The 18751-nt window shown below is 35.1% G+C and overlaps 1 protein-coding gene across 1 annotated transcript in view; it reads right to left on the bottom strand.

Annotated features, from left to right (window-relative positions):
• Positions 1-18751, bottom strand: part of EPB41L2 (erythrocyte membrane protein band 4.1 like 2) — a 108719-nt gene that overhangs the window by 28239 nt on the left and 61729 nt on the right. Inside the window, 7 exon segments of the mRNA XM_054514141.1 lie at positions 3835-3932; positions 4325-4477; positions 5725-5812; positions 6254-6472; positions 7921-7996; positions 13817-13859; positions 18294-18398. Of these exon segments, the coding sequence (XP_054370116.1) occupies positions 3835-3932; positions 4325-4477; positions 5725-5812; positions 6254-6472; positions 7921-7996; positions 13817-13859; positions 18294-18398 (782 nt within the window).

Here is an 18751-nt window from a genome sequence, read left to right as displayed (position 1 = left end):
ATAAGGAGTGGGGCGAAGAAGCATATTGTGAAAGGGTGAGAAAGAGGGTTACATGTACTGTTAATGCTGGGTATGTGTGTTTGTACAGTAAGTGCTGGAGCCCTTATCAGAAAGCCCAGAATGGGCTACCCAGGGAGCTAGTGCAGTCACTGTCCCTGGAGGTGTTTAAAAAAAAGACTGGATGTGGCACTTAGTGCCATGGTTTAGCTGATAAGATGATGTTAGGTCATAGGTTGGACTTGATGATCTCCAAAGTCTTTTCCAACCTGGCTGATTCTGTACCACCATCACATGAGTTTGAAGACAGGTCCTTTCTACATCCTTGAATTTCCTTCAGTATGAGGACTTCAAGTTTATAACCATCTAACCCTATTGCTTGTACTTTGTTTTTGAAATCTGACCATCAGCTGCAACACTGAGGGTCTAGTGCCATCCTTGCTGAGAAGACAAACAGTCATCACTGCGAGAACTCTTTCCAGTCCCCACTTCTCTGGAAAGGCCTTTGAAGTTTTTTTCCTGGATCAATGTAATGCTGTAAATACATGCTCACCCATCATGGCCTACTCTCTGTATAAAACTATTGCAGATTATTGCAGACAAAGCTTCTTGATTTAAGAATTTGCAAAGAATGAGCAGCTTACTGAACATCAACTTCTTTCAAACAGAACCAGCAATTCACATGCCATTTGTACTGAGAGTGGCACAGATGGGCAAGCAAGAGGTCAAACTTGCTGACTTTGTTCTCCTCTTCTGAGCACCTGCACAGAAGTATCTGTGTCAGTGGAATCTGATCCAATATATGTTAAGGCAGTATCTGGTACTGGGTTCTGAAGACTACAACAATCATTCTAAATCTGTTTCAGCAAAACTGAAGAATTTTCAGATACCTAGCAAACAGAATAATGAGATGACCATGCCTGATAACAGGGCCCCACCAAAGACAGCCCCTTTTCTCAGCTGGACAAAAGAGAGAGATAAATGTAACAAGCAGCTTATGGGTGAGATAAGGACAGGGAGACACCAATTGCCCTCATGAGCAAAACAGACTAGACTTGGGAATAAATTAATTCCTTATCAACCAAATCAGAGTAGGAAATGAGAAGTAAATCTAAATCTTAAAAACACCTTTCCCCCTTTTCCCTAAGAGGGGATGTTTACTGGGCACTAGCCAGAAGCATACAGCTCCCCATGTCTAAGATGCATATGCATGCACCTAAATCTTAATTTGTTCCAACATTTATAAAGAAAACAATTCAAGTCTAGTTCTTCTCCCCATTATTTCCAAGAGGGAGAGCATTATGTACTAAGAGGAAGAAGGCTAAAAGGGTTTTTCCAAGGTTCCTTCAGTTCTTGATTTTCCATTCTTGGCAAGGTTGTAGCACTAACAGCCGTTTTTATCTTGCACCCTGCTGAGATAAACTTTTAATCTCTTAATGTGGAAAAAACAAGAGAACTAATTACGTCCTGATTAAGGGCATTTGAAGGGATTTTTGTATTACAGGTTTAATTACATAAATAACTGAAAACTGTGCTTTTACCACTTTAAGACATTCTGAGGAAAAAAATTATGAAAATGTCAAATAAAATTTCATAAAGCAGAAATAAAAGCACATTTCTGCAGACACTGGTTAAGATCCAGAGCTGCCAGCTAAGCTTACTTCAAAATTTTTATGTAGATATATGGTTTGACTGCATTTTTTTATGGAGATTGCTGCTCTTTGAAAATGCTACTGGAATCCTCTAAGTTTGAGCTGATAACAAGTGAATACAATGCCCTTTGGTAGTAATTTTCAATACGGTTCATTACAATTTTTAAAAATAACTTCATATACTAGTGAATTTTCTATACATTATAAGAAAACAGATCTTAATGTGACTATTTGAGATAAACTGAAACATTACATAAGACAACACAAGGAATCTTACCATGTTATATAGGGCATGCTAAGAGATTTGGGAGCTATAAATATGCATCTAAACTGTATACAATTTACTGCAGCATCATACACAAGCTTTACACATGCTCTGGATGACCTAAAGTCTCTTGGACTGTAGCAATTGCTTTCTGCTTTTTATCTTTGAAGGGAGATAGAGCTGGCTTTATTTTACTGTTTTTAAATCGGGATGAGAGCTTCTGAGGATTTTCTCCCTGATGACATCAGTGGAGTATATAGATTTACAGAACGGTTCAAGTATTTGTTACATAATTCTTGTTATAATGTCATTCCTGGTTAGGAAAAGCCACTTCTGATTGGAAAAAAATCCAATTATTTTTATTATGTCAGTATTTCTTTAGTAAGGTTATTTCATAGCTATTAATGCTTCTGAAAGCTTTCAGACTTGCAAATGGTAGTTGTCAGCTTAGGATTTTTGACTTTCAGAAGATTTGCTTTTTCCTTATTCAGATCTATTTTATTACTATAAAACTAGAAAATACATCTTACCAACAAAACAAATCACTGCGTGAGTTATTTGAAAAGTATTAATAAGCTTTTCACTGTGGACAGAACTGCATGCTATTTGTGGTAATAGACATCACCAGCCATAGCAGACTTCAAATTTTCAATAAGGATTGAATGCTGGACTGTGTTAATAAATTAATTCTATCAACATGAAAAAAAAAATCTCTGATCAAGATTTAAAAAATAAGTGCTTCTGAATTAAGCATTTGGACTGATTTATGCTGAGATTTGGCAATTTCAGCATAAATTCTACCTTTGCATTCAAGAACATGCTACAATCAATGAAAATCTGAATACTGAAAACCATCCAATGAGATAGTTCCAGTAATCATCTGCTTAGGCTTCCTGGTCCCCAAGTTCTCTGAAGTTCTGTCTAGCAATTAGTCAGCAACAGGATTGCATCTACTTTAAAACACAACCATTTTTTTTTAAAAAACAAACAGGCTGCTGAAGGAGAAAGCTCACCATTACACACCCTAGGTACTGTGCTTTGAAGAAAAAACTCAGATTCAATGCCTATCCAGTTCATAGGAGATTCAGCCTAAATCTGTGACTCCTAGGCTCCAGGGGACATATGTACACACTCATGAAATGTGTGTTATAAAAATCAAACAACATCAAAATCCTTTTCAGTGAAGGAAGTAGACGAGGAACAACTCTTGGCCTCTTGTTAAGGTGCTCATTTACAAATAGATCATAGTTTCAATGACCAATTCAGAATTCTGTGCTCCTCAGTTGCTGGAGAAAAAATGCATAGGATGTTATGGATTATTACATAAACAAGTAGTCTGTTTAAAGTGATTTTGTTTTTTGAAGAATGACTGTGAACTCAACCTAGTTCATAAATAAGGAAAAGTTCAGCTAGAAGCATTTACACTCAGCAGAATGTTGAAATTAATTGAATGAAGATTACTGTCAAGCCCTAGGAGCTTCTGTGATGATGTATAAGGGCTTTTTAGATGGTCATTCTGAAAAGTCAGTCTCTCGGGAAATTTTCACACAAATCACAGAATGTATCAGATTGGAAGGGACCACTGTGGGTCATCTGGTCCAACCTCCCTGCTCAAGCAGGGTGATTCCAGAGCACATGGCACAGGACTGAGGCCAGACAGTTCTTGCATACCTCCAGTGCTCCATGACTACTTGTTTAGTTCCATCCTCTTAGCACTCTGACAGTTTTGATAAAGCAGTTAATTGTACTTGAGACTTCAGGAATTGGTAATTTGGGGTCAATTATTGTCAGGGTATCTTCTATCTAAAAGGTGATACTGCAAGGGGCAAAGAAGGGGGAAATCTTTACTTTTCTCCACCCTTTAAAAAAAAGATGTAAGTGTACCTTGCAAAGTGGGGGAAGGAGAGAATTATCACTTACCTGAAGAAAGTATGGTGCTCCACACAAACCTTCCATAACCTTTTAGCAGCCCGATGGTTTGGCAGTTTGAACCCAATAGTGCTCTCAAACTGTTCCACCTGGAAAGAATCCACAAATAAATGAATCCGTTTCCTTAAGCTGGCTATTAATTAAGAGGTAGAGTTCAGATCGTTCCATTACTGTATCAAGCTGTAATACTCCTGCCATAAGACTTCATAAGATTTTTTAAATTTTTTTTTTAAAAATATCAGAATTTCCAGCCTTTTAAAAGAATTATACTTAAATAAAATAGATCTTCTTGGTTTGCCTTTGCTAATCAAGACAGGTGTTTAATACAATCATTAGAATCTGAAGAGGAAAAAACACTCATAAGTTCTGTTTGAATATATCATAAGATTATAAGGACAGCTGTGGAAAAAATGAGGATATTTTCTTGTTGCTGGACAGAAATGAACTCACAAAAGAATCAAGACTGAAAGGTGCTACTTACTTCTGCTGGCCTGACTTTGATGTAGAAATTACTTCGCTTGTAGGAAATCTTCAGAATTTTTGGCCAAGCAAAGCGGTTGATCCGGAGTCTGTCTTTGTAAATCAGCAGGCCATTAGCACACACACCCAGCATGATATCCACACCTTCAGAATCCTACCAGGTATGAGACAATTTCATAAAAATCACTTCAATAACACTCCAAACAAGTAATTATTGCTGACATACCTTGAGGGAATATTGTAACTGGGACATGTTTCATATTCAAACCTGACTCTGACAATGAGATTCTAAAACTAGAAATAGCCAAGTACATTAATTTTATAGGAAAGACTTTGGACTCTAAGTAATGGTTTTGGCATTCATATGCTACAGTTCTGGGAAATTCTTCAATATTCTGGTAATAGGGACTAAGTTAACAACTGAAAAGCAGGAAAGGTATAGCCAGTGTGTGCGCTAGCAATAATTTCAATAAATATTAAAAGAAGAAAAATGAAAACCAGGCCTGTCCCACTTAAAGCAGTCAGTGGAAGTCTGAACAAGCTGGTGATCAAGATGATCTTTTACAGTAACGTATTATTCCAGCAAAGATAGAGGAGGTAATGAACAGGTTTCTGAGCATTCTCTTTCACTGACAGCATTTAATGCAAGTTTTACAGGCCACAAAACAAATCACTTACTGATACACTACACCATACAGCAGAATCTCATGTCCTCTCCAACAACTGACCAACTACGTCAAATGCCAACACAGTCATCATAGAGTTGCTTCACTGGCAGAACTAACAAAAAATTTAACCATGTTTCTCCAGTACTTAAAATTCTTGGTTTTCTTTTTTAAATGCAAGACTGATACGCTTACAATACCTTAAATTTCCTAATGATTTGAGATTCTGGATTTATGAGAGGGAGTGAGAGGAGGTTATTCGTTTGTCTTCTGAGGTTTTAACAAAAAAAAAAATTCCCACTTGAAATAAAAATGTGATTTGACCTACCCCTGGAAGTGGAAAAAGCACCAAAATCCTCCCCCATGACCTTCCACCATACTTTTTTTAACTCTCAAGATACTATGAAAATAATTACATTTTCTTTTACACAGGCTTTACTATATTGGCCCTACATCTCCCTGGCATAGAAAATATGACATTCTAAATGTCTTTATTTGCTCTTAGGAGTAAAATGTTATTTCCAAGCTGCACATATCTATGCACTAAATAAACTTATATATAAATTCTACTGATGTTAGAGTTGTAAATTGAGTAATTATTATAACCAAAAGATAAAGGCCTACAGCCAATAATTAAGCATATGACTTTAAAAAAATAATCTATATGTACAGTATTTTCTTTAATATTTAGCATGTTTATCCTAAAACAAAACCAAACAAACCCAATCCCCAATACCTTGGCATGATGTAAATCCACTCCATACATGGAAAGTCTCTTAGCATTTTCTAGGAACTGGGAATCCGCCTGTGCTGGAGTCAAGCCCCTAAAACCATTGAACAAGCTGTGAGTTTACTGGCAAAAAACCGAATGTCAAAAGTGAGTGGAATCCTGGAATTCAGACTGATAGAAAAACCTCAGTTTATAAGGCATCAAGAGCATTTTTGCTCTACAGGAAAAGTGTTCTTTCATAGCATATTATTTTACTTGAGTACAGATTTCCACCTTCACTCATTCAAACAGATGTATACTGCTCAAACAAATTCATATGAAAATACTTTCCAAAAGTTCTCTACCAAGACCTTAGTGCAACTACTATTTTCAAACTCAACTTTCTAAATACACCAAAGAGTTTTTAGTTACATAAGAAACTATTTCCAAAGTAACAATAAGTTTACCTCAGCAGATTTACACATACTCTTAGGAGAACTGACATAAATGTGACAAAGCATGATGACTTCTTTTAAACCCACTGTACCTGACATACCTGTGTGTTTTGTGTAGCTCAGCCACTTTCTCTTCCATTTCTTGAGTCTGATTGGGTGCAAACTGGAATTCACTGATATAATCACTGCTGTGCTCCCCTGGGTCATGATCACCCAGCTCAGCCTGCAGGGTATATGAACCAAGGAGGGCGTGAGTCACAAAAGAACATGGCAGTCGGCCAGATACAATATCCTGGCGAAGCTGTAGGCACAAGAAATACCTGCAAGACAAAGGAGAAAAAAACAACCCAAGAGAAAGAAGAACAAAGAAAGGGTTACCTATGGCAGATAATGAGAAATATGGCAGAATTCATCAAGATGCATGTAAGGTAAGTGTGTTTTAAAGTAGATTAATGCATTAATAATGACCTTATATTATTTGAGTAGTATTACCACACAGAAAATTTCACTTGATTTTTAAGGGTCAATATTACTTTCATAAAAAATGTGAAAAGCAGGAAAAATTCTGATTTCCAATATAAATTAATAAAAAGCTAACTAGTTTTAAACAGAAGTTGACTTAGGAACTGTTTAGTTCAGTTTAGCCTGTGGTTTTAAAATATAAGCTATGCATTTCTTTGGCATTTTCCTTTGGCTTTGAAACTCCAACTTTTATATCCCTTGCAATTCACAAGCTAATCGTGTCATGTAATACAGAAAAGAAATCTAGTTTAGTACTGAAACCATAATTAGCTTTCTTAAACCAAGTAGTATTACAATTCAATATTTCAGGTACTGTATACAGCATTCCACCAAATTTAACAAGTTAAACATCAGCAGACATGCCCACCTTAGCAGAGATGTTTTTTAATGTATGTTTAAAAAACTAGTGAAACTTAGATTGAAGATATAACCAAAAAATGTTTTTATGAGTTGAACACGCAATAGAAAAACCAACCAACCCACTGAAAATTTTCAAAGAAAACACACACAAATTCTTGTAAATACACTCTGTACTCAACGTCTTTTAGGATGCTACAAATATCTGTAGCAATATTTTAGCTGCACACTTGCATGGCTATCTTATTTCATGCAGAAGGGTGATCCAATGCAACATGTAGCAGTAACATATATCCTGCCTCAGCAGAGTCAGCTAACTCTGAACCAAAGTATTTAGGTTTCCTGTAGCTTGTGAGAAAAATGAATTAGTTCCCTGCATTCTATCCCCAGTTATCAGCCTTGCAATGCTACTTTTAGGTGCTTAGTATCCACCACATTCCAAGTATTTTCTATCTAAGATGTTTGGAAGATAATTATTTTCAGGTTTTATTATGTTTTACGGCTTTATTTAAAGCACATGTGTAAATCTGCATTTTCATCCACTAGTATTACTGAAGTATCTTGGATCCTTTGAGCTTTGCTCAAGATGCCTGTGCCCTCATTTGTTTCATAATAAAGCAGCAGTCTGACAATAAACCACCAGCTTCTTTCACGTACTATCACTCACATCTTACCTGCTGCACAAATCATATCCCCACCTAAAAATTCCTCTTGCTCAGGTTTTTTCTGGAAGTTTTCATTTCACCTTTTCAACCTTGTTCCAAAAAGCAGTTGATATATGTAAGAATATCTATAGTGTACAGTAGCCAGAAACTGAAGAAGAAATTCTCTGTGGCTTTTAAATTAGACTAACAGTAATTTAAAGTTTAAAATTAGGACCTGCGCATACCTAGTGATGTCTTCAGTCAACTGTGACGGATCAGGGGGATAAAACTTCACATTAAAGGTGAATATCCAAGGTAGACCTAAAGATGGGAAATATCTGATTGTTAATCTCAATTAAGTTCAAGTAAGCAAAGAAAAAACTTTATTGAAACATGTTAGAAAGTAGAATAAATCTTAATTGCTGAAATCATGAAGGAAGTTTTTTTTCTGTTTTTTACTATACATTATTAAGAAGCATGGATTATTTTCATTAGCAGGGAGAGATCCACAGATGTAATGAAAGATTAGCATGTTAAAAATTGTTTTAAAATAATGTTTTACAGTAAGTTACACAAATATCAGAAGACATTTTTAATTTGAAAAAGACCATAATATATTAACAATTCTAAGATATTATGTGTTCAAAGGCACTTGCATTGAATTTGTATTTATTTCCAACTCTTCCAAGGCTAACAGTCTCCTTCTGTTTACACTTAGTTTGAGAGACTGTACAGTAACTGTGAACATGATATCAAAATGAGCTCTGTGTTGTTGTGTATAACAAAGATAATAAATTATTCATTGAGAATGTGTGGAAGACAGAAATATTAACCATTCCTACTTTAAAATTTGTTTCTGGTAAACACCACATTAAACAATTACAATAACAGTGATATTTAAATTTTCATATGTTAGAATTGTTAATAACATATGCATTTTTTTTAAGCAAAAGCATGCCTAAAACTAGATTAATAATTTGAAAAAGCATAAAATGTTGCTTTTAGTCATAGCTCTGTTTTTGAATAAATTTTTAAGATTTGGAAGCTAAGTCACACATCAATAAATAAAATACATTTTCAGAATGTTAGTATTTTGGACAATAAATTATTTAAGAAATCTGTATTGCACAGATAAATCATGCTTTGAAAAATGTGTCTTTCTGCAGCAACAAAAAAATACCAAAATGCCACTGTCAACACAATGCTAGAAAAAAGTTCTGATGTTATTTAAGGCTACTTTCATAAAAAAACAAAACTGTTTTGAAACTCCATATATATTAAAGGTAAAGAGGTGTGTCAGAATTTCTAATGTCTTCCAACATGTAAAAAATTATTTTGGTTTTTCACACGTGGCTATTCACTGAAGCACTTCAATTTTTGTTTAAGTGTGAACCTCATTCTATACCTAGCTGCTAAGCCACTATTTCTCTTTGAGAGCTCTGGGTTTTAGTGTATCCTAACATTCCCAGTTATCAAGATTTTGTACAATTTTGTGTACAAAATAAGGCAGGACCCTTAAATGAGGTCTCATTTATCATTGCATTGCCTACTGCAACGCAGTGCAAATTAAGACAAAAATACCTTGGAAAAAAAAGTCTAACAATAATGAATACATACAGCATAACAAACACAGTTAGAGATGGAACAGATTAACCTACTTCCATCATCTCACAGGGAGTCAGCATAATTTAATGGAAGGATGCTGATATTGGGTAAACGAAAGTGATCAGTATGAGCAATAGGGCCAAAATGTCTATACAAAAAGCATTCAAGGAGAGCTGTCATGTTAACAGAGCTGTGGAGAAATGGATGAAGGATGTGTCCTTCCACACCAGCACTAAACCTTCAAGTTTTTCCTGGTCTAAAATTGCAGTTACACTAGTCACATATGAATTCCTGTTTAACTATTGCTCTTTCTGGTCAGCATTTCTACAGTTAACTTTCAGAAAGCACTGCAGACAGGAGACTTAGGTATGGTTTGAAGAAAAAAAAAAACTGAAAAAACTATAATCTCTACAAAAAAGTGCATAAATCCTCTGAGTGTGTAGGCTTTGTAAAAAAATCATATCTCTACTTACACTGATTGAATTGCTAATTTATTGAAGAAATATTGAGGTTGATTTTGTACTAAATATTTTCTAGACAGCTGGTGAGCATGTATTTTACCTGATTGCTGAAAGTACATATATCCCCTAAATAAAGAGTAGCAAGTTTATTACAATGTGCACAGCCTATATTTCTACTTCACACTAAAGCAGACTTTTTATAGCTGCACAAACAAGGCATATAATCATAGTTGTCCTCATATAATAATGCACATTATTGCTGGCTCTTCATAGAGTTGGTAGCCAAGACAAAAATATCAACCCCAGAGCTGATTTAAAATTGTATTTAGCATTCTGTCCCTGATAAGGCTCTCTGTTTTGATTTTCAGTAGTATGGGCTACAGAAATGTCAAAAATTTTTCTAGCCAGCTTGTTACATCAAAAAATGCTTCTGTGGCAACTTTAGGCCCATTCTTAGAGTAAAGAATGCAATATAACCAACCAGCTAGCAGCATACAATTACCATGATTCATCCTATTTCAACTGGGAAAAATCAGTGAGGGCTTTTTTCCAGTAAAGGCTTTTTCTGGCTTTTACTCATGATCTCTTGTATGTCAGCTTTTGCAAGAAAACCCTTCCCTGGGCACACGTACTTAGTTCTCTTGAACAATAACAATCTACATTCTAGTGTAATCACCTTAGATAAAATTAGCTACAACTCTTAGAGATATATAGCTAAATACATATAAAGTAGACTGATACAAAATAAAGTGAACCTGCATGAAGTGACCTGCATAAAGAGATATTTTGATGCCTGAGCATACCCATACATTTTTTTAGCATTAAAATCAAACAGCCAGCGTTGTGCACCTAAAATGCAAACGCTCTTTCCTAATTAATTAAAACTTCTCTTAATTCCCCAGCCTATTCTGTTCTCAGAACATCTGAACTCTCTCCATTTCTTACAAGATATAGAACACAGAATATGTGATATGGAAGTATTTTTGCAGTAAAAATACTAACCATACTGTAGGCTAGAAAAACATTTAACTGACATAATATTATCTTTGGGTTAAACAGATAAATTCTCAAATTGAATTTTGTATAAAGGTGACCCAACTCATCCTCTGTGTAATCTGAGATTTGACCCTTTCAAGGTCATTTGCTATTGCTTGTACCATCACAGTATTCTACCTGTGATTCTCAGTTTTGCAAAAGCCTGAATCCACTTGAGATGTACCAATTTTCAAAAAGATAGTGACAGAAATGTAATTACCTACCTGTCCCTGAAAGAAGTAATTAGAGGTTTTAACACATGCCAGTGGATAGCCAAGTACATGAGTTAAAAAAAGTCAAGAATTCATTTTCCTGAAGAGATCAGGCTGGCTGAAAGCAAACAAGATTTTTGTCACCTTTGTAGCCCTGAGAACAGAGACAGTAATTTGTGGATCATGTTCATTAGCTGAAGTAACATCAGTAATTGCTGAGATCCAACATAATTGCCCAGCCAAAGGCCAACCTGTACAAGTAAGAAATCTCACAGAGGGGCTGAGGACTGTGACACAGGAAGAGACAGCCTGCAGAACATGACTTAGGGAAGACTACAGGATTCTTATTTCATCTTTCCCAGTCACAGGTGGTACATACATCCCCAATGTGCAGAGTTTTGGCGTTGCTCACATTTAAGAGAGATAGAGATTGTTGTAAATATTATGTTGCAAACTAATGTGTTGAACTACATTTCTGAAAGTGTCACCTTTATGTGTTCAGATCAATGTATTTATCCAACTACACTTATCCAGCATGCCAGTGCTTCAGTTTGTGCCATACAAGAGAAAAAGAAATCGCCAAATATTCAGAGTTGGAAGGGACCCATGAAGATCAGCAAGCCTGGCTCTTAAGTGAATGGCCCATAGAGGAGAACACACAACCTTGGCTTTTTTTGATTTTCAGCACCAAGCTCTATCCAACTGAGCTAATCTCAGGTTCAAGAGTTTCGTAATTTCCAAATTTCAAATGCACTAATAGGTTTTACAGGTATCTTAAATTTAATGAGTATTTTTGTACACAGGATTTCCATTCTTGATTAAAGAGAAATATATTTAGAATTAAGCCTGAAAAAAGTCTCATTCCTTGATACTTAAATAGCTGGAGGATTAAATGTGCCTGCAGTAAGATTCCAATATCTGGAAATTTTAATAGACTAATGCTGAGGAACACAACTAACACTATACTAATTACTTGCACATAGGTGTAAGCAAGCATCATTTTAAAATCCTTACAATTATGTTGTTCTTACTTTGCTTTTTTTTTAATTATGCCTATCAACTCTGAAATACTATAGACCAGAGGAAAAAACCCATCCCATCATGATTCCTCATTCAATAACATTCAATGGACTTCCCCTCCAGTATAAAATGTAGGTCTTCATGCTGTATGGAAAATCAAACCCCCTTAACATATATTTCTGTAGTGCATACAATACAGTATTAAGAAGAACTTTGTCTAGTGCAGCCAAAAAATTTTCAGGTCAGTTCTTACACTTAAAACTTGTAGGCTAGATAGCATGCAAAGTGCTACAGAATACAAAAAGATATCAACATTTGTATCAGCAAAGTTGATACAAAAAGTAGCAACATCCTCCATCTTTTGTTGTTTATTAAAACCAAACCAAACAGCCTTTAGCCTGCATATTTGGACAACTAATAGATTTTCACTGAAGACCTGCAGAAGTTCAAATACCAGTAACTTTTCCTTAATTAAAGGTGTGGGTGCTACTTGCATATTAGTGCATTCACAATTTTAATAGGTCTAGTTTGCTTACACAAGAGCATGTTGGATCAAAAAAACAGCTTCCAAGGACACTTCTATAACTTTCATTTCTATAATGAGAATATAAACCACATCTTCCTATTAAGGGATTTCATCAATGGGCAAAGATGTGAAGAAAAAGGAATTAATACCACTATGACTTCCAGAAAAACTAACTATTGCCCTTAAATGTGGAGTTAATAGCAGTAAAGAAATCATCTGTTTGTCATTATAAATAACACATTGCTGTTCTTAATTACAAGTACAGTCAGTTTCTTAGCTTAAATTCTTGTGTTGTAAGTCTAGGCTTGCAAATATTATCATCAGCCTCTTCTCCCCACTTTCCTATGAGGTACTACCAAAAGGTTTCCATTAAAAAAAACAACAAAAACCCTAGTTTGGCCACAAATGAGTAAGGCAATGACAATACATTCAGTAAGGGTAGGAGCTATCTAGCATATTTTAGTGGCCACTAATTTTGTGATATGTAGGCTCAGGCAGAGTATCACCTAGATTTACTCTCCATACTTACTCCGTATTTTCTCTCCAGCTAGCTTGACAGAGCTTTATGCAAACATAGTAAAATAAATTACTCATCAGGTACTGAGTATAGGAAATAGAAAGGCATTTCAAGCAGATTCAGTCTGAAAAGTATTGTAGTGAGACATTCCAAGATTATGCCCTCTATGCCATCTCCATTCTGAAAATGATCGATATTATCAAAAAAGTCAGTGGTGGACTGATCAGTATTGAAGAATATTCATTTTCTATAAAACATATTAATTCTCTTTTTGTAAATTCATATTCTTCTGGTGATTCTTTAAAGTAAGGAAGTTCTATGACAACAATCATGACCATCTTTGCATGATGGCATTCTCCATCCAATAACCAGCTATCAGCACGAAGTTGAAAAACATCTATGGTTTCAGGATGCAAAAATATCAACTATTACTCACACAACAAGAGAAAATTTTGGGGCAATACTATATTTGATTAGTTTCCAATATAACATTATGATTAATCATTATAATATAAAGATATAATAATAACATAAATTATAGTATAATCATTAACTTCTACAGCATAATTCTGAGTGGCTCCCTCTCCTCTACTTGGACACAGGATGGAAATAGAAGATTTGTTTCCTGTTGAAGATGAATACATCACTATCAGATAGAAATTATTTTAAAGCTGTAAGCAATCAACATCCAGGCTACTAAATTAATGAAGAATATTTCTGTGAGGAAAAAAAGGGAGCATAACATCTGAATACAGAAGTACTTACTTCGAATTTGTCTCTTAATTTCCTTCGAAGAATCTAGCCAGTTCTGAAAAAAAAATGAACAAGCAAACCACAGCCAGCATTTAAAATCCTCAATACCAAAAATACTTTGATATAATCTGTACAACATAATCATTAGCTTTTACATTTCAGTTACTAGTGATGTGTGCAAAGAGACTGTTTTGTGACAGATCATCCAAAAATTAACTTTTGGAAGTGAGACTAAGGAATCTGTAACATATATTCATTGGTAACTCAGACAATCCTGTTTACTGCTTTTACCCATACATGTTAATAAAACAGGTTAAGAGACTAGGAACATAAAACTTTTCACTACAATTACTGAGACTTTCCTTCACTGAGTTTGAACCTTTACTTCTCATGGCCACACACACACAAGCACACTCATGGAAGAAACATGCATACTGACAGCAGGTTTTGCAATGTTTCAAAGACAGACATGAAATGCAGGGAAGAGTTAGATACTGCCTTGTGAGGCCAAGGAAAATATCTGCTTTTTCACAGGCCACTGCAGGTACTTGCAGTTTTAAAGTCTGAGGGAATACCTCAGTGCCAGCACAAATGTTGCCAAAGGCTTATTTCTACCAATGTTTCTCACCTAACTCAGCAAAGCAGAGCATCCTGGGTATAATGTGACCCACCTTTTTCAGTCTATAGCAAACAAATTCCAGATGCAACACTCTTTCCCAATACCATATCCCCCAGTCTCCATTAGGGGCTTTTGCACCCAAAGTCCATCTTCTCTCAAGAAGACATAAAAATGCTAGTTTAGTTTTGCAGATCTGTGTGAATGAGGAGGATGTGGAACTTTGTTTCTGCAGTAGTGCAAATCTTAACATAGATTACCCCTGCTGACAGAGAATATGCCTCCTATGAATATGGACTAGCACACGAAGTTGTCTGTTGTAAATGAGCTTGGTCCAAGTAGATTTCATCAGCAGTGCACCATGTGCATATTAGATGAATACTATTTACAAATGAAAATCAAATCCCCATTTTTATAATTTATTACAATTGTAATGTTAAAAAAACCCCAATAATTTCACATTTATTGCTTTGTCTGGGATCTCTACATTTCCATAGATATATTTTTTCCAGAGAAGGCAAAGTCCATAACATTTTTACAAAGGAAGGGTTAGAAAGCACTTCTACAAAAGTGGAGTTAGAAAGCACTTCTACAAAATCATGGATACCATTTATAATGCTTAAGTCAGTCTTCTTGTTATAAGAACATAGACATGGAAAGGCCCTGGAAGACAATGTAAGTCTTCAAATAATTTATAAACTGAGATGCACTTCAGCTACAGCTATCATCCTAGGTTTTCAGTTTTGGCAAGGAATCCATTCTGAAATTACCCACAGCCATATTCTTGCAACTACAATAACTAGAAGTATCTTAAATCCTTACATTTTAGACACAGCATCAACTAAATAAATAGAGAATATAGCATGGAATAACTACAACAGAAAAATAGGATTTCTGAGTACATAATACTTTCAGTGCTTCATCTTTTATCACTACAAAGCAGGAGAAAAGAACATACAATACAGACTATGCTGCAAGATGATAAGAATAATCCCTTCTTTACACAAGTTATAAAGTTCATTTTCTGATTTTTCCAAGCCTGAAATAAGCTTATTGGAAGCACACGTAGCCACCACCTTTCATTACTGCTCTGTCAAATAAAATCAGATGCTTATATTCCATTTATAGGCACAATTACAGGGGTGGGGGTTTTTTGCATCTGTGCCTTTTGTCATGGATAAAAACAAACACCACAAAAGAATCTACCCTAAATTAGAGCTCTTAATGAAGAATAGACAGGTCTGTCTTTCAAAACAAAAGACAAAGTGTATACACACTACTTTGCTCCAGTAGGCAGAAATCTATTTGTTTAATTTGTGAATGGTAAGGTTATAGATGAGACAAAGTAATGCATTGTCAAAGAACAAAATGTTCTCTACCAGTACAAAAGTATTTTGTACAAATCCAGAAAAGCAGCATTTCCAGCTGGCACCCAAAACATAAGAGCAGAAGCTTTCTAACACTTCTGCAGACCAATTACAGTGTGAATGGAGCATTCATGAACTTCTGAGGGTGCAATGCCATGAAATCTCTAAATAAACTTCAGCCTAATAAATTTAACATTTGCAAAAAATGAAAGAAATCATTAATTACTAATTTGGCCTAAATAGTTTTGAAATGTGTATTAAAGCTAACAAAAATTATTCTGATTGGAAGCCATAACCTCTCTCCCAGCTGCACAGAACACCCATGGAGAAGAGTTAATGGGACTGCTCCTCCAATGGTACCCCGATGGGGCATTGGGGAGCAGCTCTAATTCAACAGAGTGCCTGGCATTCAGTTGCCACACGCCACAGCTGCCGCTGCATTCAACAGCTGGCTCATAAATGGGTGGCTCTGATAAGCGCACAAGAATGGGAAAAACACATCATTCAGCATTTAGTACTGACTGGCCTGGAGGTCAGGGATTTGTGGCATTTTAATCTAAAAAGGCAAAGTCATAACAGAAAAATAAAAAGATCTGGTACCAAATTAAAAAGTAACTCATACAGAGGTGAACAAAAAAGAGCGTCCTAAATGCAGCAAAAATTCTGAGAAAGTAGGAGATGTGAAATAAAAAAACGCTCTTTCCTAGCAAATTTATAAGTTTCTTCAAATAACACTAGGGATGTATTTGTATGAAGAAGACAAAATCCAGCAACTCAGGTTGTTTAGTCTTCATAACAAAAAGAACCAGATTTCTCCAGAAGTTTTTAAATAAAAGCCTGCTGCTGTCCATAACTCAGTGAGAAGTAATCTATTCTACTTCTGAATAAGGACCCCATTATCAGATATTTCTCAATTTATGTAAATACCTCTTAGTTTATGTAAATACTTATGAGTGTTGCTACAGTATCACCTTCACAGTCAATGGATAAGGAATTCAAGGACTCATTCACACTGAAAGAGACCTCTGGACATAACTGGTACAAGTGTGATTCAAGAGCCAGTTTTGAATTAGGTCAGGTTGCCCAGGTTAATATCCAGTCAAGTTTTTAGTATCTCCAAGAAAAAAGACAGAAAAAACAGATGGGGTCTTTTAAAGGGTGGACCTCAGTTTCTCTATTCCAATGACTGAAGAATACCAAGAAAGTCTTAGTCTAACTAGAAGAAAGAAAAAAAAGAGGAGGAAAAAAAAATACATAAGCCTACACCAATTCTGACTTTTTTGCTCAACTTTCAAAAACCCTGAAGCTCTGTATTTTATCTCCTGGCATCTACTCAGTGGGCTGTTTTCTGATACAAGTCAAGGATCCCAGGTCTAGTATTAGACCTTTTCTCTCTTGCCAGAGATCAGACTGCTGTTTTATGTTATTTTATAGTGTATATACATTACAGTTTTCAATAGTGAGAAGCACAAATAAAGCAACAAGTGAAAATAACAGGTAAGATTGTGATATTAGTTAGAAGATCAACAGAGATGTTCATCACTACACCAAAGAAGTTCTTACGTCTGGAAGTGGTTTAGAAATCAAGAACAAAAATTAAGTATCTAAGTAATGCTATAACAAGCTCATTTTGTATATGGGGAATTTTAATATAGAGGAATTAAGTATTTTGCTCAATACTGCACAGAAAGCTTTGCACCAAAACCACTAACTCTAGAAAAAAGCTTTATCAGAATAGAAGTTGCTAGAAATTCAGACCTATTCAGATCAGAAAATTACACTTAATTTTTTAAAAATACTGTTAAGAGGAAGATGACAGAAAAAAAGCAGTAACTTTTAGATGCAGTATGATGTAACGATGCTTTTACTGCAAATACAGATTAATAAGAAATACAATTTTTCCAGCTTCATGTTGTAATTATTCATCTGATTTTTTCTGAAGAAAAAGATGACAACACATAAATCTTTAGTTCATGGAGGAAGCAACAGGCAGCCCAGCCCAAACCTGTAATGTTAAGATGTTAAAAAGATAACTTGGGTTTTGGTAATTAATGGAGCACTCACCACTGACTGATTTAAGATTTTCCTCAGCTGAGCAATCTAGATATGCTCAACCATCCAACAAAAAAGCAAGTGCAAAAGAAGATGGAAGTTACCAAATGGTATTTAAGAAATCCTTCCAAATGCAGTCATCTCAAATGCCATTCATTTGTAAAATTAGCATCCAATACCAGTGATGGACCACCTTCGGCCTCTTTACAAAGGCCAAAAATTTTCTTTAAAACTTAAAATTAATAATAAAGGAACTCAAAGGTCTAGTCATAACAGACTTACGGGCTAGATTCCTTTCATGCTCACAAACAAAGCTTCTTACACATCTATGAGAAAAGGCAGCAAAATTTACTCAAGTGTTTGAAATAGTAAACATTTAATAGAATATACCTCACTGAACTATTGAAGTGAGTGGCAGTGATGAATAACAAACAAAACCCTCATACAGGCTTACCTTCTGCTCTGAATTCTCATAAAACAACAGCCCAAAATAGTCCTTTTCCAGTAAATTGAGGTGTTCACATACTTTATCAAACAGCACTTGTCCTTTTGCTCTTTTCTGAGAGGTGGGAGGGTAGGAAAAGAGGGAAAAAAAAAAAGGAAGAATAAGGAAAAAAAAAAGAAAATTAAGATAAGTAAATCAATAAGGTCCTTAATTACAGGTACTGTTATTTGATGATATTATTCAGGACAATTTAAAATATACATAAAGTGGATTATAAAACGATAAGCTTTTTTACAAAGACTGTTCACCATACTTCAAAGCTATACATATCCTTGACAAAAAAACAGTGAAATTTTAATGCTTTTTTCAAAACCTGAAACAACAACAATATAAGTACACAGGGAAAATACAATACCTAAAAAATTTAAATATTTTGCACTATTAAGTGTAACTAAATAGTCATGGTT

The sequence above is a fragment of the Molothrus ater genome, chromosome 3, assembly GCF_012460135.2.
Source record: "Molothrus ater isolate BHLD 08-10-18 breed brown headed cowbird chromosome 3, BPBGC_Mater_1.1, whole genome shotgun sequence".
Classification (NCBI taxonomy): Eukaryota; Metazoa; Chordata; class Aves; order Passeriformes; family Icteridae; genus Molothrus; species Molothrus ater.
Note: the sequence above shows the minus strand (reverse complement) of the source record. Positions and strands in the feature narration are given on the sequence as shown.